At 46.2% G+C, this 21,816-nt stretch overlaps 1 protein-coding gene across 6 annotated transcripts in view; it reads left to right on the top strand.

Moving 5' to 3' along the window:
• Positions 1-3,121: 3,121 nt before the first annotated feature.
• GSK3B (glycogen synthase kinase 3 beta) overlaps positions 3,122-21,816 on the top strand; it is a 267,158-nt gene continuing 248,463 nt past the window's right edge. For all 6 annotated transcript variants that reach the window (XM_073309439.1, XM_073309445.1, XM_073309401.1 and 3 more), the window contains exon 1: positions 3,122-4,353. In XM_073309439.1, the coding sequence (XP_073165540.1) occupies positions 4,266-4,353 (88 nt within the window). In that variant the 5' untranslated portion in view covers positions 3,122-4,265. The remainder of the gene's footprint in view (positions 4,354-21,816) is intronic.

The raw sequence follows: 21,816 nt of genomic DNA, 5'->3' as shown, positions 1-21,816 counted from the left end.
TGCCCTTTCTCCCCTCTCCCAGCACTGGTTGGGGTCCTCCAATGCCACTTCCAGGCCAGGGCCAGCCCTTATCACCCCCCTTCCTCAGGGTCCTCCTTGCCTTTCAGCTCTCCAGTCTTGGGGGTCCCCCTACCCACAGTACGAGGTCCTGGGACCCCACAAGTCTGCTCTCTCTACCACCCACCAGGACTGGGGTCTTCCATCCATCTGCTTTTCCGCCTCCCCTCCCTCTCCCAACCCCCAGAGAAAACAGATCTGAGAGCCCCTCCTCCACGCTGGAAGGTCCTGGAGTCCCTCAGCACCAGGGCACATGTAGGCCCTTCAAGAGCCACCCAGTTCCCAAGACATGGGCTCGTAGTGTTGCAAATGTGTAATTACATTTAAAAAAAATCCACAGAGGGTAGCGAGACCATATACATCTGGGAAGTGAGTTTGCTGCAAGGAAGTCCAGGAAGGTGGATTTCAGAATGTAAGCGGTGCGACACAGATCGTGATCGGTGGTTTTTTTTTAAATTACATGAATTTCATTATAATTATAAAAAAGAACTACAATATAATATATAGCTGGGCACTATCAATATTTAAACTGCGGCCCGCAGCTGCCCTTGAAGTTCACTGTAACCAGATTTCATAGGACTTTTAACTTTTCAGTGGTAGAGGATTATAGTTTCTATCCCTGGTAGTTCATGAGATCCAGACCTTAAATAATCTCTGGTCCCTTGGACTACTTAGAAACATAGGTCATTTCCCAGAAAGACCAGAATACTTCCAGCAAGCATCCTTGGCTACACTGCGCTGGGGTGAGCAAAGGACCATTTTGAGTTAGTTACCGAGTTTATTTTTAAAGCAGCTCTACTTGGAAATAAACTTGTTATAAAGGATAGGGTTTTAGTTACCATCAGCCAGGTCTGCACTAGAAATGCTTGCTGGTATAGCAACTTCAGCTCGGGGTGTGATTTTTTTCCTCAACATTCTTATGCTGGGAAAAGTCCTAGAGTAGACAGAGTTATACTGGCAAAAAAGTGCTTTTGTTTGCTCAATGAACCAGTATAAGCTACACTGTCAAAAACACTTTGTTTTGTTGAAACTGTGTCTGCATTAAGGAGGGTTTGCCATATAGCTACACCAGCAAAATACAGACTAGGCCTCACTTATCCTGTTTCAGTTTTTGGTAAGCATCGTACCCATCTATCAAATCTGTTTATGTCGTTTGATAGCCATGTGGTAAAGAAACCTGTACTAGGTTTCCCTGTGCCCTGAGATGAGCAAAGTGCTGAGCAGGACCATTTTAAATTAGTTTTAAACTTTATCACATGGTTCTGAATTTATCACACACCATTTACCAAATCCTCCTGTTCCCCTCTGCCTGATAATCCCAGGCTACTTCCAGTTTTCCAAACCTAGTCTAAGCATCTTGTCATTTTTTTTTTTTTTTAAGAGCAACCTTTCATAGAAATACATAGACATACAGAGAAGGTGGAAGTTGCCATATCCACCTTCTCTGTATGTATATCTATCTATCTATCTTCTTACTACATGTTCCATTCTATGCATCCAATGAAGTGGGCTGTAGCCCACGAAAGCTTGTGCTCTAATAAATTTGTTAGTTTCTAAGGTGCCACAAGTCCTCCTGTTCTTTTTGCAGATAAAGAGTAACATGGCTTCTACTCTGAAACCTTTCACAGAAATGTCTCCTTTCCCCAACTGTGGAATTTCTCCAGAAAAATTTCCTAAGGTGCATGACAGGGACTATTCAGTGCAGTAGTAGTGACAGATTGGAAGTCTGATCTTTTATGTCTTGGCAGAGATCAGAAAGGTAACTTCATATAATTACACACAGAAGATTCACAGCTTCCCCCAACACTTGCTTTTAGGAAATTCCCAAGATAATAGACCTTAAATCATAACATTTTGTTTCACATAACTATTTTTGGACATTTTAAAGAAGTTCCTGCACCATGTAGAGCAAAACTCAAGGTAATTTAGACTGTTGGCCTTAAAGGCAAAAGTCACATAAAAGTACCCCAACACCATTTTTAAACTCTTTGAAACAGTCATTCCTGTTACACCTGCGGCACACAGAGACTGCACAAGGGTGTGCGTTGATGGACAGGCTTTACCAGCAGACCACAGGCGTTGCTCATGCTTAATGCGACGCCCCCACCCTGTACCACCTAGTCCCTGCCAACCCCTGGGAAGGGAAGGGAACAGGTGCAGCGTTACGCCTTTGTCCGGAGGGCTCGCAGCAGGCGCAGCTGTGGGGGGCTGTGGGCTCAGGCTATGGAGGCCGGGGGAGCAGGTGCGGGCGGGCGCAGGGCAGAGCTCGGGTTGCTGGCTGCGGCTGGAGGGATTCCTGGCGGTTTCATCACATGACAGGCTCTTGAATTCAAGAGTCATCGTTCATGCCCGGAGACCCCAGGGCGACCCTGGGCAGAGCCAGGGCTGCCTTGGCACGTCCCAGCCGCCAGCCGGGCGGGGGGGGGGCCGGGGCCGCTGGGCGGGAGGTCACCGCGGCGCGCTGCTGCAGACGGGCCGCGCGGTGCCACGTTGAGCTGCGCGGGCGGAGCCGGAGCCACCCCGCAGGCGGCTGCGGCTCCCCCTCCCGCCGCCTCCTCAGGTCACGGCGGGGTGGGGGAGCAGCCCCTCCCCGCGCGGGAAAGGGCCGGGCTCGGGTCCTCCCCTCGGGCACGAATGGGCTCAGCGCCGCGGCTTCGCCCCTGGCCCGCCCCTCCCCCAATAGGGATGCGCGTTACAGGCAGCACGCCGCTGGAGATTGGTACGGCGCAGAGAACTGGCTCGCCGCCTCATCCCTCTTAGCCAATCACATGACAAGTTACAGCACGCAGCCGCTCAGCGCCCCAGGCTTCAGTTTGAAGCCCTGTAGAGTGACTGAGCGGCTTCTGATTGGCTTGAGGAGAAAGCTCTTTCTATTGGATCGGCCCTCGGGGCTGCTAGGGCGGCGGCAACGGCTTTTGATTGGGTCTCTGATTATCTTCGGGTAGGTTCGGCTAGTTCCGTACCGGCCTCACGATTGGCCCCGATGTATTCCGGATGTTTCCGTTCCCGCTCGGTGATTGGCCCCACGCGAGTGAGGTAATTACCGTATCCACCGCGGGATTGGCCCCGATGTGCTTCGGGTGTTGCCGTGCGGAGGGCTCGGGCGGTTTGACTGGGTATTCACAGAAGCTGCTTAAGGCCGTTGCGCAGCGTAGGGCGGCGACGGGGATAGGCGGCTGCGCGGCGTTGGCGCACGGCACACACAGAGCGCAGCAGCGGCCGCAGCAGCAGGAGCCGCAGCAGCAGGAGCCCGGCACGGAGCGGCGGCAGCAGCGGGGACAAAGGGACTGATCGGCGCGGCCGCGGGGGCTCCCGGCAGGAGGCAGCAGCTGCCGGCGCCGGAACCGGCGCGGGGGAGCGGCAGGAGGGTCCGGCCGCGTCGGCGGGTCCCATGTGCCCTGGGCGCCCAGGGGAGCAGCCGCCGCCAGGGCTCTGAAGCCGGCTGAGGAGGAGCCGGGGCCGGGAGCTGCCGCCATGGCCTGTGCCGCCGCCTGCGGCCGCCGCCCGCATTGCAGCCGCCTCAGCGCGAGCCGCCGCCCGCTGCCCCTGCGGGCGCTATGAGGAGCCGCGCCGGAGCCGTCGCCTCATCCCCGCACTGAGGAGCCGGAGCGAGCGAGGGCGCCCGACCGCTTCACTCCCCCACTCCGCCCGCCGAGGATCCCAGCGCCCGCGCCGAGTCCTCTTCCACGCTCGCCTTTGCCGTCGCCTCGCGGAGCAACGCGCAGAGCCGGAGATCCTTCCGCCGGAGAAAATAGTGCCATCGCTGCCGCTGCTGCCTCCCTAAGAGGAGGGGGAGGGGGAGAGAGAGAGAAGGAGAAAAACCAGCGAGGGAAGAAGAGGAGCTCGGCTGTAGCCTGCGCCCCATGTGACTGGCTCCCAGGGTGGGGGCAGCAAGGCCTAGCAACCCCCACTGTTTCGCAGCCCGCAGCAGGAGCAGCATCGGGGGGGGGCTTGTGTGCTGGGTGGAGGCAGTTGTTGGACCCAGTGGTGGTGCTGGGAAGGATGGTTTTATAAACGAGTAGTGAAGAAGCCCTGAGAAGAGAGATTCAGAGGGGGAGAGGGTTTCCCCTGAGGGGGAGGGGGCTGGAATTTAATGTTGCATTTTTTATCCCTCTCCACCTGAGAGGCACGCACACCAACCACCAGGAAGAGAAGAAGGCGAAAGGAAGAAAGGAGGAGAGGTGATCAGAGGGAGAGAGAGAGAGACCATGTCAGGGCGGCCCAGAACCACCTCCTTTGCAGAGAGCTGCAAACCAGTGCAGCAGCCTTCAGCATTTGGCAGCATGAAAGTTAGCAGTGAGTATTGATTCCGCATCCACACCCTGTGCAGATTAAACACTGGGTTTTTAAAAGAGAATTTGCATTGTTGTTTGTCAGTAAACGTAATCGTGTGAGGGATTCTGGGCTGGACAGTGGAAGAAGATCTAGGCTCCCTCCCCCCCCCCAATTAACCTTGAATAGGCACACACCATGGTTTCCCTTTGGGCCTCCTGTTTAACAAGAAATATTTGTTTGGTGCTCCTTTCTGCCTTTTATCTATAACAATATTGTTGTTAATTTGACCAGCTAGTTAAAGGGAATATTTCTGTTGCAATTTGGTTTTAAAGAGCTATGTGCTGCGTTTCTGTCTATGGAGCAACCGAGGGAAGGAAATGAATTACATGCACGTGAGATCATCTCACATATTTGTACAGTTGTATACTTCTAAACATTTTCTGTTGTGTGACCCTTTGGAAAGTGTAATGTTTGCTATAAGTCGGAGGTGAAAATAAGCTGATAGGTCCCGTAGGGCATACTAGCAAGAGCCGGTGCACAGTACTGGGGCAGCCTGGCTTCCCCAGGGGACAATTTAAAGGGTCTGGGGCCCCCGCAGTGGATGGAGCCCCAGGCCCTTTAAATTGCCTCCAGAGCCCCGCTGCTGGAGCCCTGGGGTAGCAGCGGGGGGCCTGGGGCTCCCCTACTTCTACCGCCCTGGCCCTTTAAATAGCCGCTGGAGCCCTGCCGCCGCTACCCCAGGGCTCCGGGGGCTATTTAAAGGACCAGGACTGCAGAGGCAGCTGGAGCCCCGGCCCTTTAAATAGCCCCTGGAACCCCCGCTACCCCAGGGCTCTGGGGGCTATTTAAAGGGCCTGTGGCTGCCCTGCTTCTGCTGCCCCGGTCCTTTAAATAGCCGCTGGATCCCCGCTGCGTCCCCAGAGCTCCAGTGGCTAATTAAAGGACCGGGGCAGTAGAAGCAGGGGAGCCCCGGGCCCTTTAAATAGCCCCCAGAGCCCGGGGCTGCTGCTGCTACCCCAGTGTGGGAGGGGGGGAAGGAGGAGAAAGAAGGGCGGGGCACTTACCTTACAGGATGGGCTGGGGCTGGCTCTGACCCCCTCAGCCCCGCCCTTCCACCCTAGGCCCCGCCCCTTCCAAAGGCCAGCGCTGGCCCCAGTGTACCAGTAAGTCACTCTACTTACTTTCACCCCTGCTATAAGTATGCACCCACAACTGGGGTGTGTACACTTCTTTTGTGCAAGCTTACAAGGAGGCTTAGAAAGGTCTATCCCCATAATACCTTGTGTTTCAGGCTCTGTTAAACGTGCTGTGAAAAAAATTCTTGAATATGATGTACTGTATGTTCTTTTTCACTGGCTTTCGGAATTTGAGAAATATTTTTTAAGGATGAGGCCTGTGGCCCCATTCTAAACAGTAGTATTACATGTATATTTGAAATTGGGTAAGTGGTTTAATATGTGTTTATCCTTGATCTCCCAGTTTATGGCATTGGGATTTTGAGGAGAATTAGAAATATATATTTAATTCTGTTAATCAAAAAGATAAAGTGTTGGAGGAAAAAGGCCCTATTGTGTGTTTCAAAGATCAATTACATATTTATAATCTGGAATTTGTTGATTACTGGTTTAAGTATATTCACATGCAAAGGTAAAATGATCTTGCTTATCTATGTGAATAATTTCCATTCAAAGGCACTTCAGTTCCACTCTTGTAGAAATCTGGATGGCTTTATAAAAGGACTGTGAGTGTCTAATATACATCATATTATTTAAACTGTTCACTTTGAGACTTGCATTTTGACTGGCAAAGCTGTGTTTATATCATATTGCTTTACTGTACATGTGAAGCTTTAGTTCACATCAAAGCTTTAGGTAATTGTGAGCTTTCAAACATTTGTCAGAAATTCTTGTATTTTCTAGTCTAAGATGCCTTCCACTGTGGTTGGAGCTTTGAGGAAAATATTGGCTTTATGGTCTGAAGTCTACCCTGTCAGTCTGTGTGATCAGAGTACCTGCAGTATGAATGAACATTTTGAGTAGTTAGCCCATATTAGCAACATGAAACTGTACAGTTGATTAGATATTGCAATAATGCATTTCACTCTCCATTTATATGGAGAATATTGTATGTCTCCATTTTATTCTCATTCTCCTTATATAAGGGAAGCAGGAGGTGTTAATCAATAATCTGCATGTGACTATGTGTAAAATAGACCCAGATCTAGAGCTGTCATGATCAGAAACTAAAATGGTCTTTAAGCTTTTCCTCTTATTTTTGAAGGTTTGGTTTGAGTCTCTCTTCCTATTTGAGGTCAAAGTCTAGGTAGATGCATGCCCATAAATTGGTTTAGGCTAGCAAATATGATTAAATCCCAAATATATAACACAATGGGGAAGCAAAGGCCTTAACATAAAGCGCCCATAACCGGGGATACCCCTCTTTCTCCCCCCCCCCATTGTGATCATGTGCTGCATGTCCTGTTGGTGTCTTTAAAAGGATATGCTTCAGAGTAGCAGCCGTGTTAGTCTGTATCCGCAAAAAGAAAAGGAGTACTTGTGGCACCTTAGAGACTAACCAGTTTATTTGAGCATAAGCTTTCGTGGTTGGTCTCTAAGGTGCCACAAGTACTCCTTTTTTTTAAAAGGATATATAATCAGAGCAGCAGAGGCAAGGACTGTGTGGAGTAGGAGTCAGTGTCTGGTCTGGAGGACAGCAGGACTGCCATATGCCAAAAAGGGTAACTTCTAATGGGATTCAGAATTTTTGGTGGCCTCTTTGGGTATGATGAGGCAAGATTCAAATAATCAGAGTTCAGGTCTTGGAAAAGTAGGCTTTACTTTTTTTAATGATGTTTCTAGCCATTTTGGTTGTAAAAAAAAATTCCTGTATATGACCATCTGTATATTGATGCGGTGCGGTTTCTGAAGTCTGCAGGCAGCTCTGGTGCCTCTGACACTGATCAGAACTTCCTAAACTGTAGCAGAGTGAAAACTGACCTGTTTTGGGTCTCTTTCACTGCTTCTATTCATAATTCTGTGAGTAGTAATGAAACTGAATGATCAAGTAAACCTTGCTCTGTTGCTGCTGTGGAAAGACAGGAGGAGCAGCCGCAGTCGGGCACTGTAGCTACTCTGGAGGAAGAGAGGACTCCAAAAGTGGAGGCTGTGGGAGGGGCAGAGTAGCAGAGACTGTACCTACCATCACAGCATCCAGGAGGATGTGGGTGGGAACATAGTGAATGCTCCTTCAGTTCAACAGCAGGGAGTATGTGTTTTTCCCCTAAATTTATCAGATGGTCGCTCACTCACTGCAGGCTGATAGGAAAGAATGAGACTTGAAGCTAGATCCAGGGACTGGCATAAGATTCCCAGCACCTCTCCTTTCCCAGCTCCAGTAAAGGGAACTTGTCATTTGTGCTTCACATGCTGCCCACCTGTCTGGGATAACAGTTGTAGGGATTGTGGTGTCCCAGGATTCTTTCACCAAAGGTAGAAGTAGTAGATGTTGCCTTGTCAGTGTTAAGAGCATCTTCCAAGATCCACTAGGTAGTTTTTTGTTTTGGTTTTGAGAGCACTTATGCTCCCCTGAATTTGTATATTTTTAAATTTAGTTAACTTCAAGTGGCTTCCTCTGTGTTTACAGTTCTATAATATTGGGTTTGCAAACTTATTCTGTGCAAAAAAACTTTTTTTTGTGTTCCTTAAAAAGACATACTGGTTGGGCCTGTACTAGTTTCTAGGAATGAATTGAGGGCAATATAAAAAATATTAGATGTATTTTTCATTTTGAAAGGTCTAGCTGTGATCTTAATCATATTTAAAAGGTAAATATGTTAGTTGGATTTGTAAGGTTAAATATAAACATTCAGCTAATAACGTTTGGACTTCTGGGTTGCTGTTTAAATTGATGCATGCCGGTAAATTCCATTTGCCGAAATTGAGGTATGGCACTTACCATGGCTTAGTGCTGTACCTAGTTGCTTTATTCTGGGAAATGATGTGCAACTGGAAGCAAACATGAGAAATTATCCTGAAAATGAAGTGTGGTCTTGCAACACACAACAAAAAATGCATCTTTTCATAAAAATACAAGTCTTAAATAGGAAAACTCACAACTTGCAGATTTAAACAGTAACCTTTCATGGCTGTGAAACTGCTGTTGATTATGAAAGAAAGTGTTTTAAAGAACATTTAAGACTTGATGCACTTAAAAATACTGTCTTCAAACTGTTACTTTGTCTCTGCCCACAGTCCTTAATAACAGGCTAATTCTTCTCAAGGGTTGCAATAAACTATTCACTGCATATGTAAATGTCGTATACATGTAATAGAATTACTTGTAATTTTTCATTAAAATAAATTTAGTGAATGCTGCACAGCTGCTCACCTTGGGTTAAATGCCTAAATCTAGCTACTGTGTGTACTCATTCATAAGCTGAATATTTTTGGTAAAAAAGTGACGCATCAAAGAGCGGGGTTCGGCTTATAAACAGGTCTACACCAACATTTAATGATTTTAAACGCTATGAAATCATTGAATTGAATATCTAATACATTGTCATTTTGTTTATCTGGAGCATCTGCAGGCACCGAGCCCTTCAGCTCCCTGTGGCCGGGAACAGCGAACCACGGCCACCGGGAGCTGAGGGGCTCCGTGTCTGCAGATGCTCCAGGTAAACAAAACGTCCCAACTCGCCAGTGGCATACCCTGACGGGCCGGGAGCCAAAGTTTGCCAACCCCTGAAATATAGTGTCCGCTTATGAAAGGGTCAGAGAGTTTTTACTATTTTTACCTATCCATCTTGGGGTGGGTCGGCTTATAAACGAACTGGCTAATGAACGAGTATATACTGTATTTTCTTGAGTAATGTGTGTAAGTTGATGGCCTCTTGCATTTTCATAATTTAGACTATGTAGCAATTAATTCTAAAAGAATTTTGCGCCAACAGCAAACTTGCCTTTTGTTCAAGTTCATTGTTTCTACTGCTTACTTAAACTTAGTCAGTTTTTTCATATGGAAGGATCCAAAAGTGCACAAGAAGCTCTCTGAGAGTACATATTACTCCAGTGCTGAAATGCAGCCACGTACAAAGTGGAACATAGTAGCAGCTTGACAGTTGCATGGCCTGTTAGTTTAGGATAGTAATGGTATCAAAATAAATCTGTAAGAAAGGTTTTTGGGTAGGAGGCAACAACTTGGTTAAAAGCTTAAAATAAATAACGCCCCCCTCCACCCCCAAAATAAAAGGCTATCCTAGCTGAAAAGAAATCATCTTCTCTCGCCAGAGCCTCCTAGCTGCTGAGAGTTGTGTGGGTTTTAGCAAACCTATCCCTCATCCAGATTTTTAGCTACTTCTGGGAGGGGGAGTTTCCTTTACACAAAAAATGGAAAAAATTACCTGACTCCATATCAGGGTGAAAAATGTCTTTATATTGTCATGCCCCAAATCCACACTCCTGCAGTTTCAAAAGGGGAATATAACAGCCGTGTGCTGTGTCTACATCACCAATCAATATTGTATTTATACTTTTAAAAAAAGTTAGAGGGCTAGTTGAGTAGAACAGAAATTTTAGTTAATAAAATATTTATCAGTCTTCATGAATGCCAGTGAAATTTGTCACATAACTGCCAAACACAATTCAACCAACCCTTTTTACTTCATCTCCTGCCCCGATACACCTTTTTTCCCTTTCCAGCTTCACTAGTTTGGTTGGTTGGAGTAGTTTTCTTTCTAGTGATGTATATCATGGTGTATCTTTTCCTGAGGTCTCTTATTTTTTTTTCTTTTCTCTGCCTTAGCTTACTTGATGTATATTCACACTTTTCCCCTGTCTCATTGCATCTTTTCCCCCATCCAAGCAATATACTCTCTTAATACTGTATTTTCCTATCTTCCTATCAATCTTGTCCTCTTTCTCTCCCACCCACCGTTAGATCACCTCACACACCAGTGTGTGTGAACCCACACATTGAACTAGGAAACTTTACCTGTCTACATTCTGCCTGGTTCTAGTTAGTGATGCTGTTTCCTTGCCTTTAATTAGGAGGTCACAGGATGTGCTACAATATCATTCCGGCACCCGTGGTGGTGGTTATGGTTCTGCAGAACTTGAGATTTCTTTTTTCAAACTAACATGTATAGTCAATATTGATGAAGAGATGAAGAAAGACTTTGAAAATATAAACTGATACAGGACTTAGGGATGTAAAATATAAAATTGTTAACCGGTAAGCATTAGTCTTACCGTTAACCCCCAGCCCTGGGCTTGCCAGAGTGGCCCTGACCCTTCTATCTTTGACTGGTTAACTGGTGTAAATTTGTAAACAACATTTACCTCCCTAACAGGACTATCTTCCTGGCTGCCTTGCTCCCCAACTTAATTTATCCGTACAATTTATTCTCACTGCTGATGCGGCACTGGTGCAAGTACTACTTTAGGCAGTGCATAGACATTTTTACAACACTGTCAACTGACCTTACTCAGAGCAGGTCTAGGTGACTATGGTAAAAATACTAGCTACTAGTCTATGCTAGTTCTCTCACTGTTAGAACTGATGAAGTTGCACTGGTGCCAGAACAGCAGAGAAAAGAAAAAAAAATAAGAGACCACAGGAAAAGATACACCATGATATACATCACTAGAAAGAAAACTACTCCAACCAACCAAACTAGTGAAGATCTAGAGAAAATCCTCAGGGTAGACAAAGGCTCTGAGAGTCTGCAAAAAACTTGCAGTAGTAGGTCTAAGAGGTGTGAGGTGCATCCTTTCGTCTCAGTGGGGCATTAACACTAAAGCTTTTAGTCATTTGAACACACTTTAGTTTGCTTATTCAGCATGGTTGGATGTAATAGGTCTTTTCCCCCCACTAATACTTCTCATGCTGATCCCCTCACTATAGCCAGTACAGAATTTTTGTATTCTGTAGAAGTTTGTCCAATTCAATTTAAAGCCTCAAAGCCTCATCACTTTACAGTTTGAGGAAACTATTCCGTGGACTGACAAGGTAGGTGAGGTAATATCTTTTATTGAACCAACTTCTTTTAGTGGAAGGGACAAGCTTTTGAGTGTCAGAGTTCTTCCTCAGGTCTGGAGAAAATAACCAGAGTATCTAAGCTAAATACCAGGTGGGACAGAGTAAGCATAAGGGTTTCACACATGCTGTTGGGGACCACTTAAAGTGGATAACAAAGGGGTAGCAGGCTGTGTTACAAATTGTAATGAGTCATAAATCCAGCGTCTCTTAAATTCATAGTTTTTAGTGTCCAACAAAGTTAAGAATTTTAAGTTGAAGGTATTACTCAGATTTCCTTTGAGAAAGAGGACTGAGAGGTCAGATATGGAGTGATCACTTTCTGAAAAGTGTTTGCCCACAAGTGGTAGGATGTTTTTGTCTTATCATTTTTCTGTGAGAATTCATTTGAGAGCATAGTGAAAACCCATATAGATGCTGGGGCATTTGGTGCACTGGTTAAGGTTAGGCATCTTGTGGTAGGTATGTTTAGAACCCATGGATCTTGAGTTGTGTTGTGGAGCGTACTGATGATTGTGGGAATGGAGTTATGTCTGCAGGTTTTACATCTGTTGCTCTGGCAGCATGTGGTGTCATTTTCAGTTGCTGTCGCCTGGTTGGTGGGGAGCTTGCTTCTGTTTATGAGTTTGATGATGTTGGATGAATCTTGTAACTCTACCTCATCACTTGAAGTCAACCACAGGGGGAGACATTGGAGAGAATTAAAGGGCTGGCAGCAGCCTTCAGCTGAAATCCCACAGCAGTTACAGTTGTACCACTTAACGCTTGAATTTAATGAATACCAGTTTAGCATATATTTGAAATATAAGTACAGCATTAAGGGAACTTGTTCAGTGCTTTGTAGGTATTTGGATTTAGACAAAAATAAAAGAGAGCTATCCAAAACCTTGAGGGGCATCTGGTGTAAGTTACAATAACAAACTATGAGAGCGGTTTACAGCCCCTCTCCTCTTTACAGCTAACCAATCTAAATCCTTGTGAAACACAGATCTGATGAAGTGAGCTGTAACTCACGAAAGCTTATGCTCAGATACCTTTGTTAGTCTCTAAGGTGCCACAAGTACTCCTTTTCTTTTTACAGAACTTCATGTAGACTTATGAACCTCCTCCTTCCACAGAAAACTCTGGTGTGTCCTGAAGGTTAACAGATGTTGGCTATTTTGGAGTGAGGAAAGCTGGTTCCAGATCTGAGGATCCCTCTAGGATAACGGACTATCACTAGCTTCCTTTTTAAATCCGAGGGATCCAGTTTAAGTGTCTCTGCTGATAACATCTTTGGTAGTATGGCGTGAAGAAAGAGTCAGCCTCCCAAGCCACAAATATCCAATCCCAGCTTTATAGGCCAAAACTAGCGCCTCTAATTACAATCTAGAATTTCACAGGCAGCTAATGCAGACCATGGAGCACAGGTGTCATATAATGCCACCAGGTAGCATAATTAAATAGGTGGACTGCCACATTCTGCATCATTTTAACGTTTTGGATTGATTTAAGGTATAACCCCCATGTAGAGAGCATTGCAGTAATCCAGTCATGAAGTGACAAAGGCATGAGTCATGAATTTTAACAGGTCTAACGATATTAGCATGGGCACTCAGGCTATGTTTACACTAGCACATTGGTTGGTCGGGATGTGAAAAAAAGCCTGTTGGGGTAGCTTCATTATGCCAACGCCAGAGCACTCTCCTGTCAGAGCAGCTACACGGGAGACTAACAGCGCCACAGATGCAGTGGCACAGATTGTGTGATGAAGTAGTCTCAACATCTGTAGTATCACAGTGCGCATCTTAGGCCTAAACTTGACTGGGGACCTAGCACAGCAGGTCTTAACTCACCCAAGGCCAGTGGCCCAGCGTACTCAGTCTGTATCAGTTTCTGAAAGATGTTTTCTTAAGTTTCTGCACTGGTAGCATGGAGTTTGCTTTATTGAAGGAACTTTACTATGGAATTCAGGAGCATTTGGGTGTTTACAGTAGAAAGCTAACTCTGGACCCTAATGTCACAGAAACAAGTGCTTTGTTTCCAAGACAGGTGGTTTACTTACTCAGTTCTGTGTGTGAGTCTACACATTCTCAGTTTTGTATAGGTTTGAATGTAATTATGAGCAAGTTGCAGCACTTCTGTTTTGCAGGCTTTAGTAACAATAGTAATCCTATTCAATGTAACAAACTTGTGCATTTCTTGCCAGTATTCCTGTAAAGTGTGCTTTGAACTTAAATATATAAATATTATGGGCTAATTCTTCAGTTAAAAATCATCCGGGAGAGGGGACAAGGGGAGCAATGTTGCTGTGCTGCTGTTTCAGTTTAACTCTTTGGTTCGAGTAACTTCTGTTTCCAAATGCAAAACCAAAGTCAATAGATCTTAGATTTAAGAGTTCAGAGAATTAAGTGATGTGTGTAAATAGATGCTCTGGTTGTCTCCAGTCATCTGGCCAAATTTGGAGAAAGCCTTCTGCCAGAAGCCCTGGACTAATAGAAGTGCTATCTGGGCAAGAACAAATGTTGGATTTTATGCCTCCTATCTGGACTAGGACAACAGAGGAAGCTAGGGTAGGCTGAGTGGTATTAGGCACATCACTATTAAGCTGCTGGTCCAAAATGAGGGGGAATGGAAATATCAACTATGCAAGTAATGTCTTGAAAAGGGTATGGGATCAGGGAGAAGTGCGCTGCTGAGCATGCATGAAGCTGAGCTTCTGTTTGGATATGTCAGTTCTTTGATCAGATGTCTGTGGTGACTTAGGAGAAGAGAATTTGAGTGTGGGCTTTGAAGTTATAACAAGAAAGGAAGCAACAGTTTAATTTTCCAGTCAAGATGGAGTAGGCTCTTCTAGAGCTGCAACTGCTACTACTGCAGGACATAGTTTGTTTTGGTTTTTAGTGGGAGTGTAATGCTTACAAGTTGTAGGCCTTGGCCCTATAGTTCAAAGGCAGTATCTTAGGTCAGAAAAGCGAGCAATAATTTAATTTTTCCAACCAGACCAAGTGTCGTGTGGTAAAATAAACAGCAATCTGATTATTTGCTGCTGCAAAGCATACTTTGATTTGTTTTTTAGGAGGGAGATGACTTCTCGCCGATACTTAACTGCTGTTGCTAGAGCGAGTCCATTTAATTTCATTAACTTATACACTATTCTAAACACACTTATATGCACTCTATATATACACACAGAGAGACTCAGTGGGTTTAACTAGAACAAAACATTGAAAAATGTCTGAAACATATCAAACTGTTCTGTGTGGTGGGGTTATTTTGTGTGTGTGTGTGTGTGGTTTGAATCCATCAGCCCAAGTCACTAGATAGTTTGCCTGTGGACTAAGTAAACATGAATCACCTAGCACAGCTGTTAGTCAAGGAAAAACTTAGCCATAAACATGCTTTCTAAAATTTATAGACCAATTTAAAGCCATATCAGAAAGAATTTTATTTATATATTTATTTATTTATTTTTGGTAACTTGCTGAAAGCATAAGAAGCTTTCTGATAAGGGCATCCCTTGGAAAGTGAGCATAAAATTTTTAGTATGGTTATATTATGTGTACATTGCTGATCACCTGAAATTTGTGGATGCAGAAAGTCATTTTGTTCATAAGAAACTTCTATATGTAGATTGTTCTGTAAAGTGTAGCACAAGAGAAGCAACGTTTGTTACCACATAGAACATCACATCTGCCATTGCCAAGTATCATTTCAGTTTTAGAGACTTCAAAATATCAAAAACTGCCTTAATCTTGGATTAAACAGATAAACACTCATGGAGCAAGAGGCTTCGGAGGCCATTACAAAGTGTTGTAGGAAAGTGTCTTAAAAAGGCTTATAGAAAGCTAGGTTTATTATTGTACTTGCTGATGGAGTCACTGGGGTGTCTGTAGCTGAGCAAGAGTCTGTGTACATCAAATCAGTGCAGTGTGGGGAAGCTTGTACTCTTTACTGAGGTAGTAGACTTGGAATCTAGGATAGCTGATGGTATCACAGTGGAATTAAAAACTGCTTTGGGAATTGTGGGGATCAAGACAGAAAAACGAAAACATTGTTCACTGAATTGAATTCAAAATTTAGCTTGTGATTCTGGATCTCAAAAATTATCAAAAGCATGCATTTATTTTGAGATGCATTCAAATATTGCTACTTAAGTGACCAGGAAGTGGCAATTGCAATCTGTTTTGAGGCATCTGCCATGTTTGCTGGGTTGCTTGTCAGACCACAGTGATAAAGGCAATGACCAAAAATTATCATTTGGCTGTTGCTCATCTAGAGGATATTGCAAAAACCAAGTAGCGTTGATGTAGCCCAAATAGAAAAATTCCTTAAGGAAATCAAGACAGAGAATTGTGTGGGCCCTTTATTTCGTGATGCACACAAATGCCAGTATGACTAAAGCTCGCTTTCAAGGCAAGAATCTCCTTCTCTGAGGCTCTGGGAAGGCTCAGAATTGCTATGCTGGAACTTATAGCAATAAAAGACAGTCCTAGCCGTTGCTTTCCAGGATGGCAGACTTGAAAGGCTAAACATTTCTGGGATCCTGGAGAGACAGCAGTAGAATCTTCAGGTCTGTATGGGTGAAGTAGCCCTTAAGCTTCTGGATACCAGATATTCATGAGGCTACAGCAAAACACATTTGATGTGGTTTCAATGTTATGACTTTATGCAATAGTCTACTGCAGAGGTGGGCAAACTACGGCCCACGGGCCACATCTGGCCCTTGAGTTCCCACTCTGGGCAGCAGGGCTGCAAGCTCCTGCCGGGCAGCACGGATGTGAGAGCTGCCAGCCTGCCCCGGTGCTCTAGACTGTGCAGTGGCATGGCGGGCTCCTGCCTGGCAGCGTGGCTGCCAGTCCTGGTGCTCTGAGCAGAATGGTAAGAGGGTGGGGGAGGGGGTTGGATAAGGGGCAGGGGATTCCGGGGGGCAGTCGGGACAGGGAGCAGGGGATGGTTGGATGGGTGTGGGAGTCCCGGGTGGGGGGGATGTCTGTCAGGGGGCAGGGGTGTGGATAGGGATCGTCGGGGAAGTCAGGAGACAGAGAATGGGGGTTGGATAAGGGACGGGGGTCCCGGGGCGGGGGGGTGGTTAGGCATGGGGGCATCTCAGGAGGGGGCAGGTGGGGACAAGGAGCAGCGGGGATTGGATGGGTCAGAGGTTCTGAGGGGAGCAGTCAGGGTAGAAAGTGGGAGGGGGTGGATAAGGGGTGGAGGCCAGGCTGTTTGGGGAGGCACAGCCTTCCCTACCCAGCCCTCCATACAGTTTCGGAACCCCAATGTGGCCCTCAGGCCAAAAAGTTTGCCCACCCCTGGTTTACTGGCTAAAGACATTTTTATTTATTTATTTATTTTATTTTTAAAATGTGCTGGATTGCCTTAAATAGGTAATTGGTGGGGGGAGAAAAAGAATGTCCTGTCTCAGTGGTTGCCTCTCAGATTACATATAAATATCTTCAAATCCTCCCCAGATAAATTTAACAAAGCATGTAACCATCAGGCCAACTGCTTTCCAGGGTGTATGGCTCTTGGTGGCAATACTGTTCTCATTTTCGTGTAATACTGTAGTGGTAGAATGTCGATTTTTTTTTTTCCCCCCCCCAGAGTGAACTTAATCAAAACAAGCACTTACAAAAACCCACTTCTTTCACAAAAGCACTATGAAAAGAGATGGACCTTGTAACATGTCCAGAATGTTAACTGATTTTGGCAAGCCAAGTTGCTGGGAGTGAATTCCATTTAAGGACCCCTCATGGAAAATGCCCTGCTGGCAGCCCCTTCATGTTTACGTTAAGAGAGCTTGATAATTGGCTGATCACAGTTGCAGCAGTATAGCATAGGAGAAAAAAATGGGGTCTCAGGTAGTTGGTGACAGCTATAAAGTCCTTATACCCCTGTCTTATGTAGACAACATTTGGGCAATTTGTTGCTAAATCTGGGTCAATGGTTATCAAATCTTGGGTACAAAAGCTTTGAAGAAAGTTCTTTTGGAGTCGGATGAGTAAGAACTAGATTTTCTGCTTCTAGAAAATTTGTGCATGATTAAAAATAGTGTAACTTTCAAACTCCCACGTGGTCAGTTTTCAAGTAAAAATGAATAGTTACTATGAGTTTGGAGGGAAAATGGGTAAAATTAAAACTGAAGTCCTTGTTTGTTGTGGTGGTATAAGCCGTGTTGATCTCAGGATATTAGAGAGACAAGGTGGGAGAGGTAATATATTTTGTTGACCCAACTTCTGTTGGTGAGAGAGACAAGGTTTTGAGCTTACTCAGAGCTCTTCTTCAGATCTGGGAAAGGTACTCAGTGTCACGGCTAAATACAAGGTGGAACATGAGTTAACTTGTTGCAAGAGACCATTCAAGGTGGAGTGGGTTGTTACTACCTCTGCAGTCGTAGGAAAAAGGAGGGTTAGTGGGTTATAGATTGTTGTAATGAACCATCTTGGTCCTCAGCCGGGGTGACTACATCAGTGAGGCCAACTGACTACTCTCTGATACCACCTTTTTATGAAGAATTCAAAGAAGACTCCGTACTACAATTCACCCAAGAATTCACCCTACCACAAACAACTCCAAGAGAAACTCTACAACCTCATCCCCCATGAATCCACTCCAGGGATCTTCCATATGCTTTCCAAGATGTGCAAACACTGGTCCCGATGCAATGGGATGTTCACTCCACACTATTGCTGGAGGGGTTAATATAGGCAAGAGAGGCCAGTTAGCGATATGCTGCACCTGGAGGGGAGCCAGGATGCAGTGAGACATAACTGGGGATGCAGCTCACCTGGACAGAAACAGGTGGAACTTCTATAAAGCCAGGGAGCTGGAAACAGAGAAATAGGGCCTGAAGTGAGGAAGTCACTCCCTGAAGCAAGGGGGAAGAGTGGGAGCCTATAACAGGTAGTGTAGGACGCAGTCCAGGGAAGGAGCAGTAAGGGCTGGGAAGAGTAAAGACCTGAGCTGCTTGGTTGAGGGTCTCTGGATTAGAATCCACTGTTGAGGGTGGGCTCTGCTTTCCCTAAAAACCACTGTGGGAGTGCCATGCGAAGGGCTGACTATTTAGGGCCTGCTGGGGACAGTTTGGTACAGTTAGGGGACACTTGGATACCCTGAAATGGGGGAGAGGGGAATAAACTTCAATGTGACTTGGCTGGAGGGCTAAACCATAAAGAGGAAAGTGCTGCACCTTTGGGAATATGAGAGGGGCCACAGAGTGAGAAAGTGGGATGGGCTGAGCAACTGCAGGAAGGGGCATCAGACAAACTGGCGAGCTAATCCACTGATGGGTCCGTAGGAGGTGCCAGGGTGGTAAGAACATGCCCTGTCACACCAGGCAGACCCATCATATTTGGCCTCTGTACTTTTACTGACAGAATATTGGGACCATCGTCTAAGCACTCACCACACAAAGGACTAGTTTCCTTCAGGACACAACCAACTCCTCCGAAATGTCACACCATTAACAGCCTCATTCAGAACACGATCCTTGCCGCCATGGATGTCACTTCCCTATACACTACCAAACCTTAAAATAACATCACTGCCTCCTAAAATATCTGTAAGACAATGGAGAACCCTTAGAAATCCACCCTAAACACAACATAAAACCAGAGGTGAAAGTAAGCCAGTACGCACCGGTACGGCATACCAGCAAGAGCTGGTGCGCCGTACTGGCTTGGATCGGCTTCCCCAGGCACAATTTAAAGGGCCTGCAGCTCCCAGCAGCAGCTGGAGCCCCCGGCCCTTTAAATTGCTGCCAGTGCCCTGCTGCCGGAGCCCTGGGGTAGCAACGGCAGGGCTAGGGCAGCGATTTAAAGGGCCCGGGGCGGTAGCAGCAGCCAAGCCCTGGGCCCTTTAAATCTTCCCCAGAGCCCCACTGCTGCTTCCCCAGGGTTCTGGCAGTCTCCAGGGATGATTTAAAGGGCCCAGGGTGGTAGTGGCGGCTGGAGCTCCGTTCCCGGAGCCCTGGGGCAGCGGCGGTGGGGCTCCAGGGATGATTTAAAGGGCTGAGGGCTCCGGCCACCGCTACCGCCCAGGGCCCTTTAAACCTCTGCCAGAGCCCCCAGCTGCCGCTGTTACTCCGGGGAGGGGGAAGGAGGCACTTGCCGGTACAGGGTGGGCCGGGGCTGGCTCTGATCTCCCCCAGCCCCGCCCCTTCCGCCCAAGGCCCAGCCCCTTGGGGGGGCCAGAGCTGGCCCCAGCCCAGCCCTGTACCAGTAAGTCCCTAGACTTACTTTCACCCCTGCATAAAACTCATCCATTTCATCCTCCTGTAAGAAGTTTACATTCAACAAGACTTTGTTCAAATCATGGGAACAGCCATGGTACTAGGATGGCCCCAATATTCCAGCCTCTTCATAGGCCACCTCAAGGAAGAATTTCTGGACAAATGGACCATGAAGCCAATTGTGTATACTTGAGATACATCAATGGTATTTTCATCCTCTGGACAGATGACCCTCATAGATTTCCACCACAACCCATCCTCTTTCTAGAACATTCCCACACCAGCATCAACTTTCTGGACACCACAATCAGCTTCAACAATGGAAACCTACAGACGACTATGTACAAGAAACCCATGGATCAGCACATTTACCTTCACAGACCCAGCAACCACCCCAGATATACCAATCCATTGTCTACAGCCAGGCACTCAGATAACACAGAATATGTTCCAAAGAGAAAGTCTGGGATACAGATCTTACTCCTGGAGGAATTCTGCACCACCCCCCAAAAGAAGAATTTTGCCAACAATATTTTAAAATTCTACATATTTCATTCATGCTAGTTTATTTATTTCAAAATACTTGTCGACAAGTATGACTGTAACAATACAAACAACAAAAAAAAGATTCAGGAAATGTTTTTTGACAAATAGATCCCTTACTACGCATATTAATTCAGAACTTTGAGTAGTAATTCATTTAAACTACAATAGAGAAACATTATAATGTTTTTTACATCTCTCAGAAGCAGTGAAACGGCTTGTGGGAGTCGGGGACAACAAAGAAGTTGAGGGAGAGGGAAGTAATTGCCGGGAATGAGCCTAGGGGTGAACCAAGAGGGTTGTTGGGTGTGGGTGGGAGAAGTATGGAACAGGTTTTGGGGTGGTGTGTTTTTTTTTTTTTAGGGGGGAGGATTGTTAGCGAGTTGGGGATCCTCCCCCATGGAGATCCTGGCTCACCTCTAGCCTCTGTCAATCAGTCAGGCATATCTGCTACTATCCCCATGTGTCCCTGCACCCACACTCAGGCCCCCCCCCCCCCCGCTTAGCCACCCCTCCTCCCCTATACGTCCCTGTTCCCCCCTGCCCCCTATCCCAATGTGTCCCTGCATCCACACTCAGCCACCCCCTGCCCCCATGTGGCCTGCATCTCCCCCCCCCCCCGTCCCCATGTGTCCCTCTACCCCCACTACCATTCAGCCCCTGCTCCAGTCTGTCCCCTCACTAGGCCTTGTGAACCCTACTCTGTGACCCCTAAGCAGCCCCCCCGTATCCCATGTCTCCTCACCTGGCCTTGTGAGCAACGCAGCCTCTGATCTCTCCCTGTCGGCTTCTGACTGCTATGGCTGGTGAGCAGTGAACCTGCTGCCTCTGTTCTGGCACCATAGCCGTTCCCGGTGGATGTAAGGCGTAACTGCAGAGCCTCCAGCAGAATGTATTTTGTGCGGCGAGAAAAAAATCTGCGGGACACGTGAATTCTGCATGTTCACAGTAGCACAGAATTCCCCCAAGAGTAACACCTGAACACACTTAAAACCACTTTCACCAAATAAGAACACAAACAGAGAAGTAGATTGTATTATAGAACAGGCCGCCCAATAACCCGAGAGAACCTGCTTTGATATGGGGGGGGGAGCAGGAACACCCTTCAACTGCACAACCCTACTTGTCAGTTACACCCACACAGTTACAATTCATACTCAGTGAGGGCCACATCCTGAACAAAATGTTTCCCAAACCCCTTCTTTTGGTCTTCAACAACCCCCCCCCCCAGCTCATCATTAGAAGCAAGCTCCCCATACATTAGGACATACCAACACAAAGCACCAGACCCTTCCAGAGCAACAGCAGTAGAGGTATGTCTGCAAGTTTTACATCTGTGATGATTAATATCCCCCACAAGTCACCTTTCAAGATCCATAGTTCCTGCACATGCCTATGACAACATATAATATGCCTCATCCAGTGCACGAAATGCCCCAGTAACAACTTTTTGGGTCAAGGAAAATACTTACTATGCTATGGAATATACATGCACAGAAAAATAAGACACAAATACCATATCACCTGTGGGCGAACACTTTTCACAAAGTGATTGCGCCATATTTGATCTCTCATTCCTTGTCCTCAAAAGAAATCTGCATAACCAAAAGACAAGCCTGGAAGCTTAAGTTCATAGCTTTGTTAAATACTAAAAATCATGGACTTCATAAAGCTGGATTAATGGCTCATTACAACAATTT

This window comes from Lepidochelys kempii, chromosome 1 (genome assembly GCF_965140265.1).
Source record: "Lepidochelys kempii isolate rLepKem1 chromosome 1, rLepKem1.hap2, whole genome shotgun sequence".
In the NCBI taxonomy this organism is placed as follows: domain Eukaryota; kingdom Metazoa; phylum Chordata; order Testudines; family Cheloniidae; genus Lepidochelys; species Lepidochelys kempii.
This window is presented reverse-complemented; position numbering and strand designations above follow the sequence as displayed.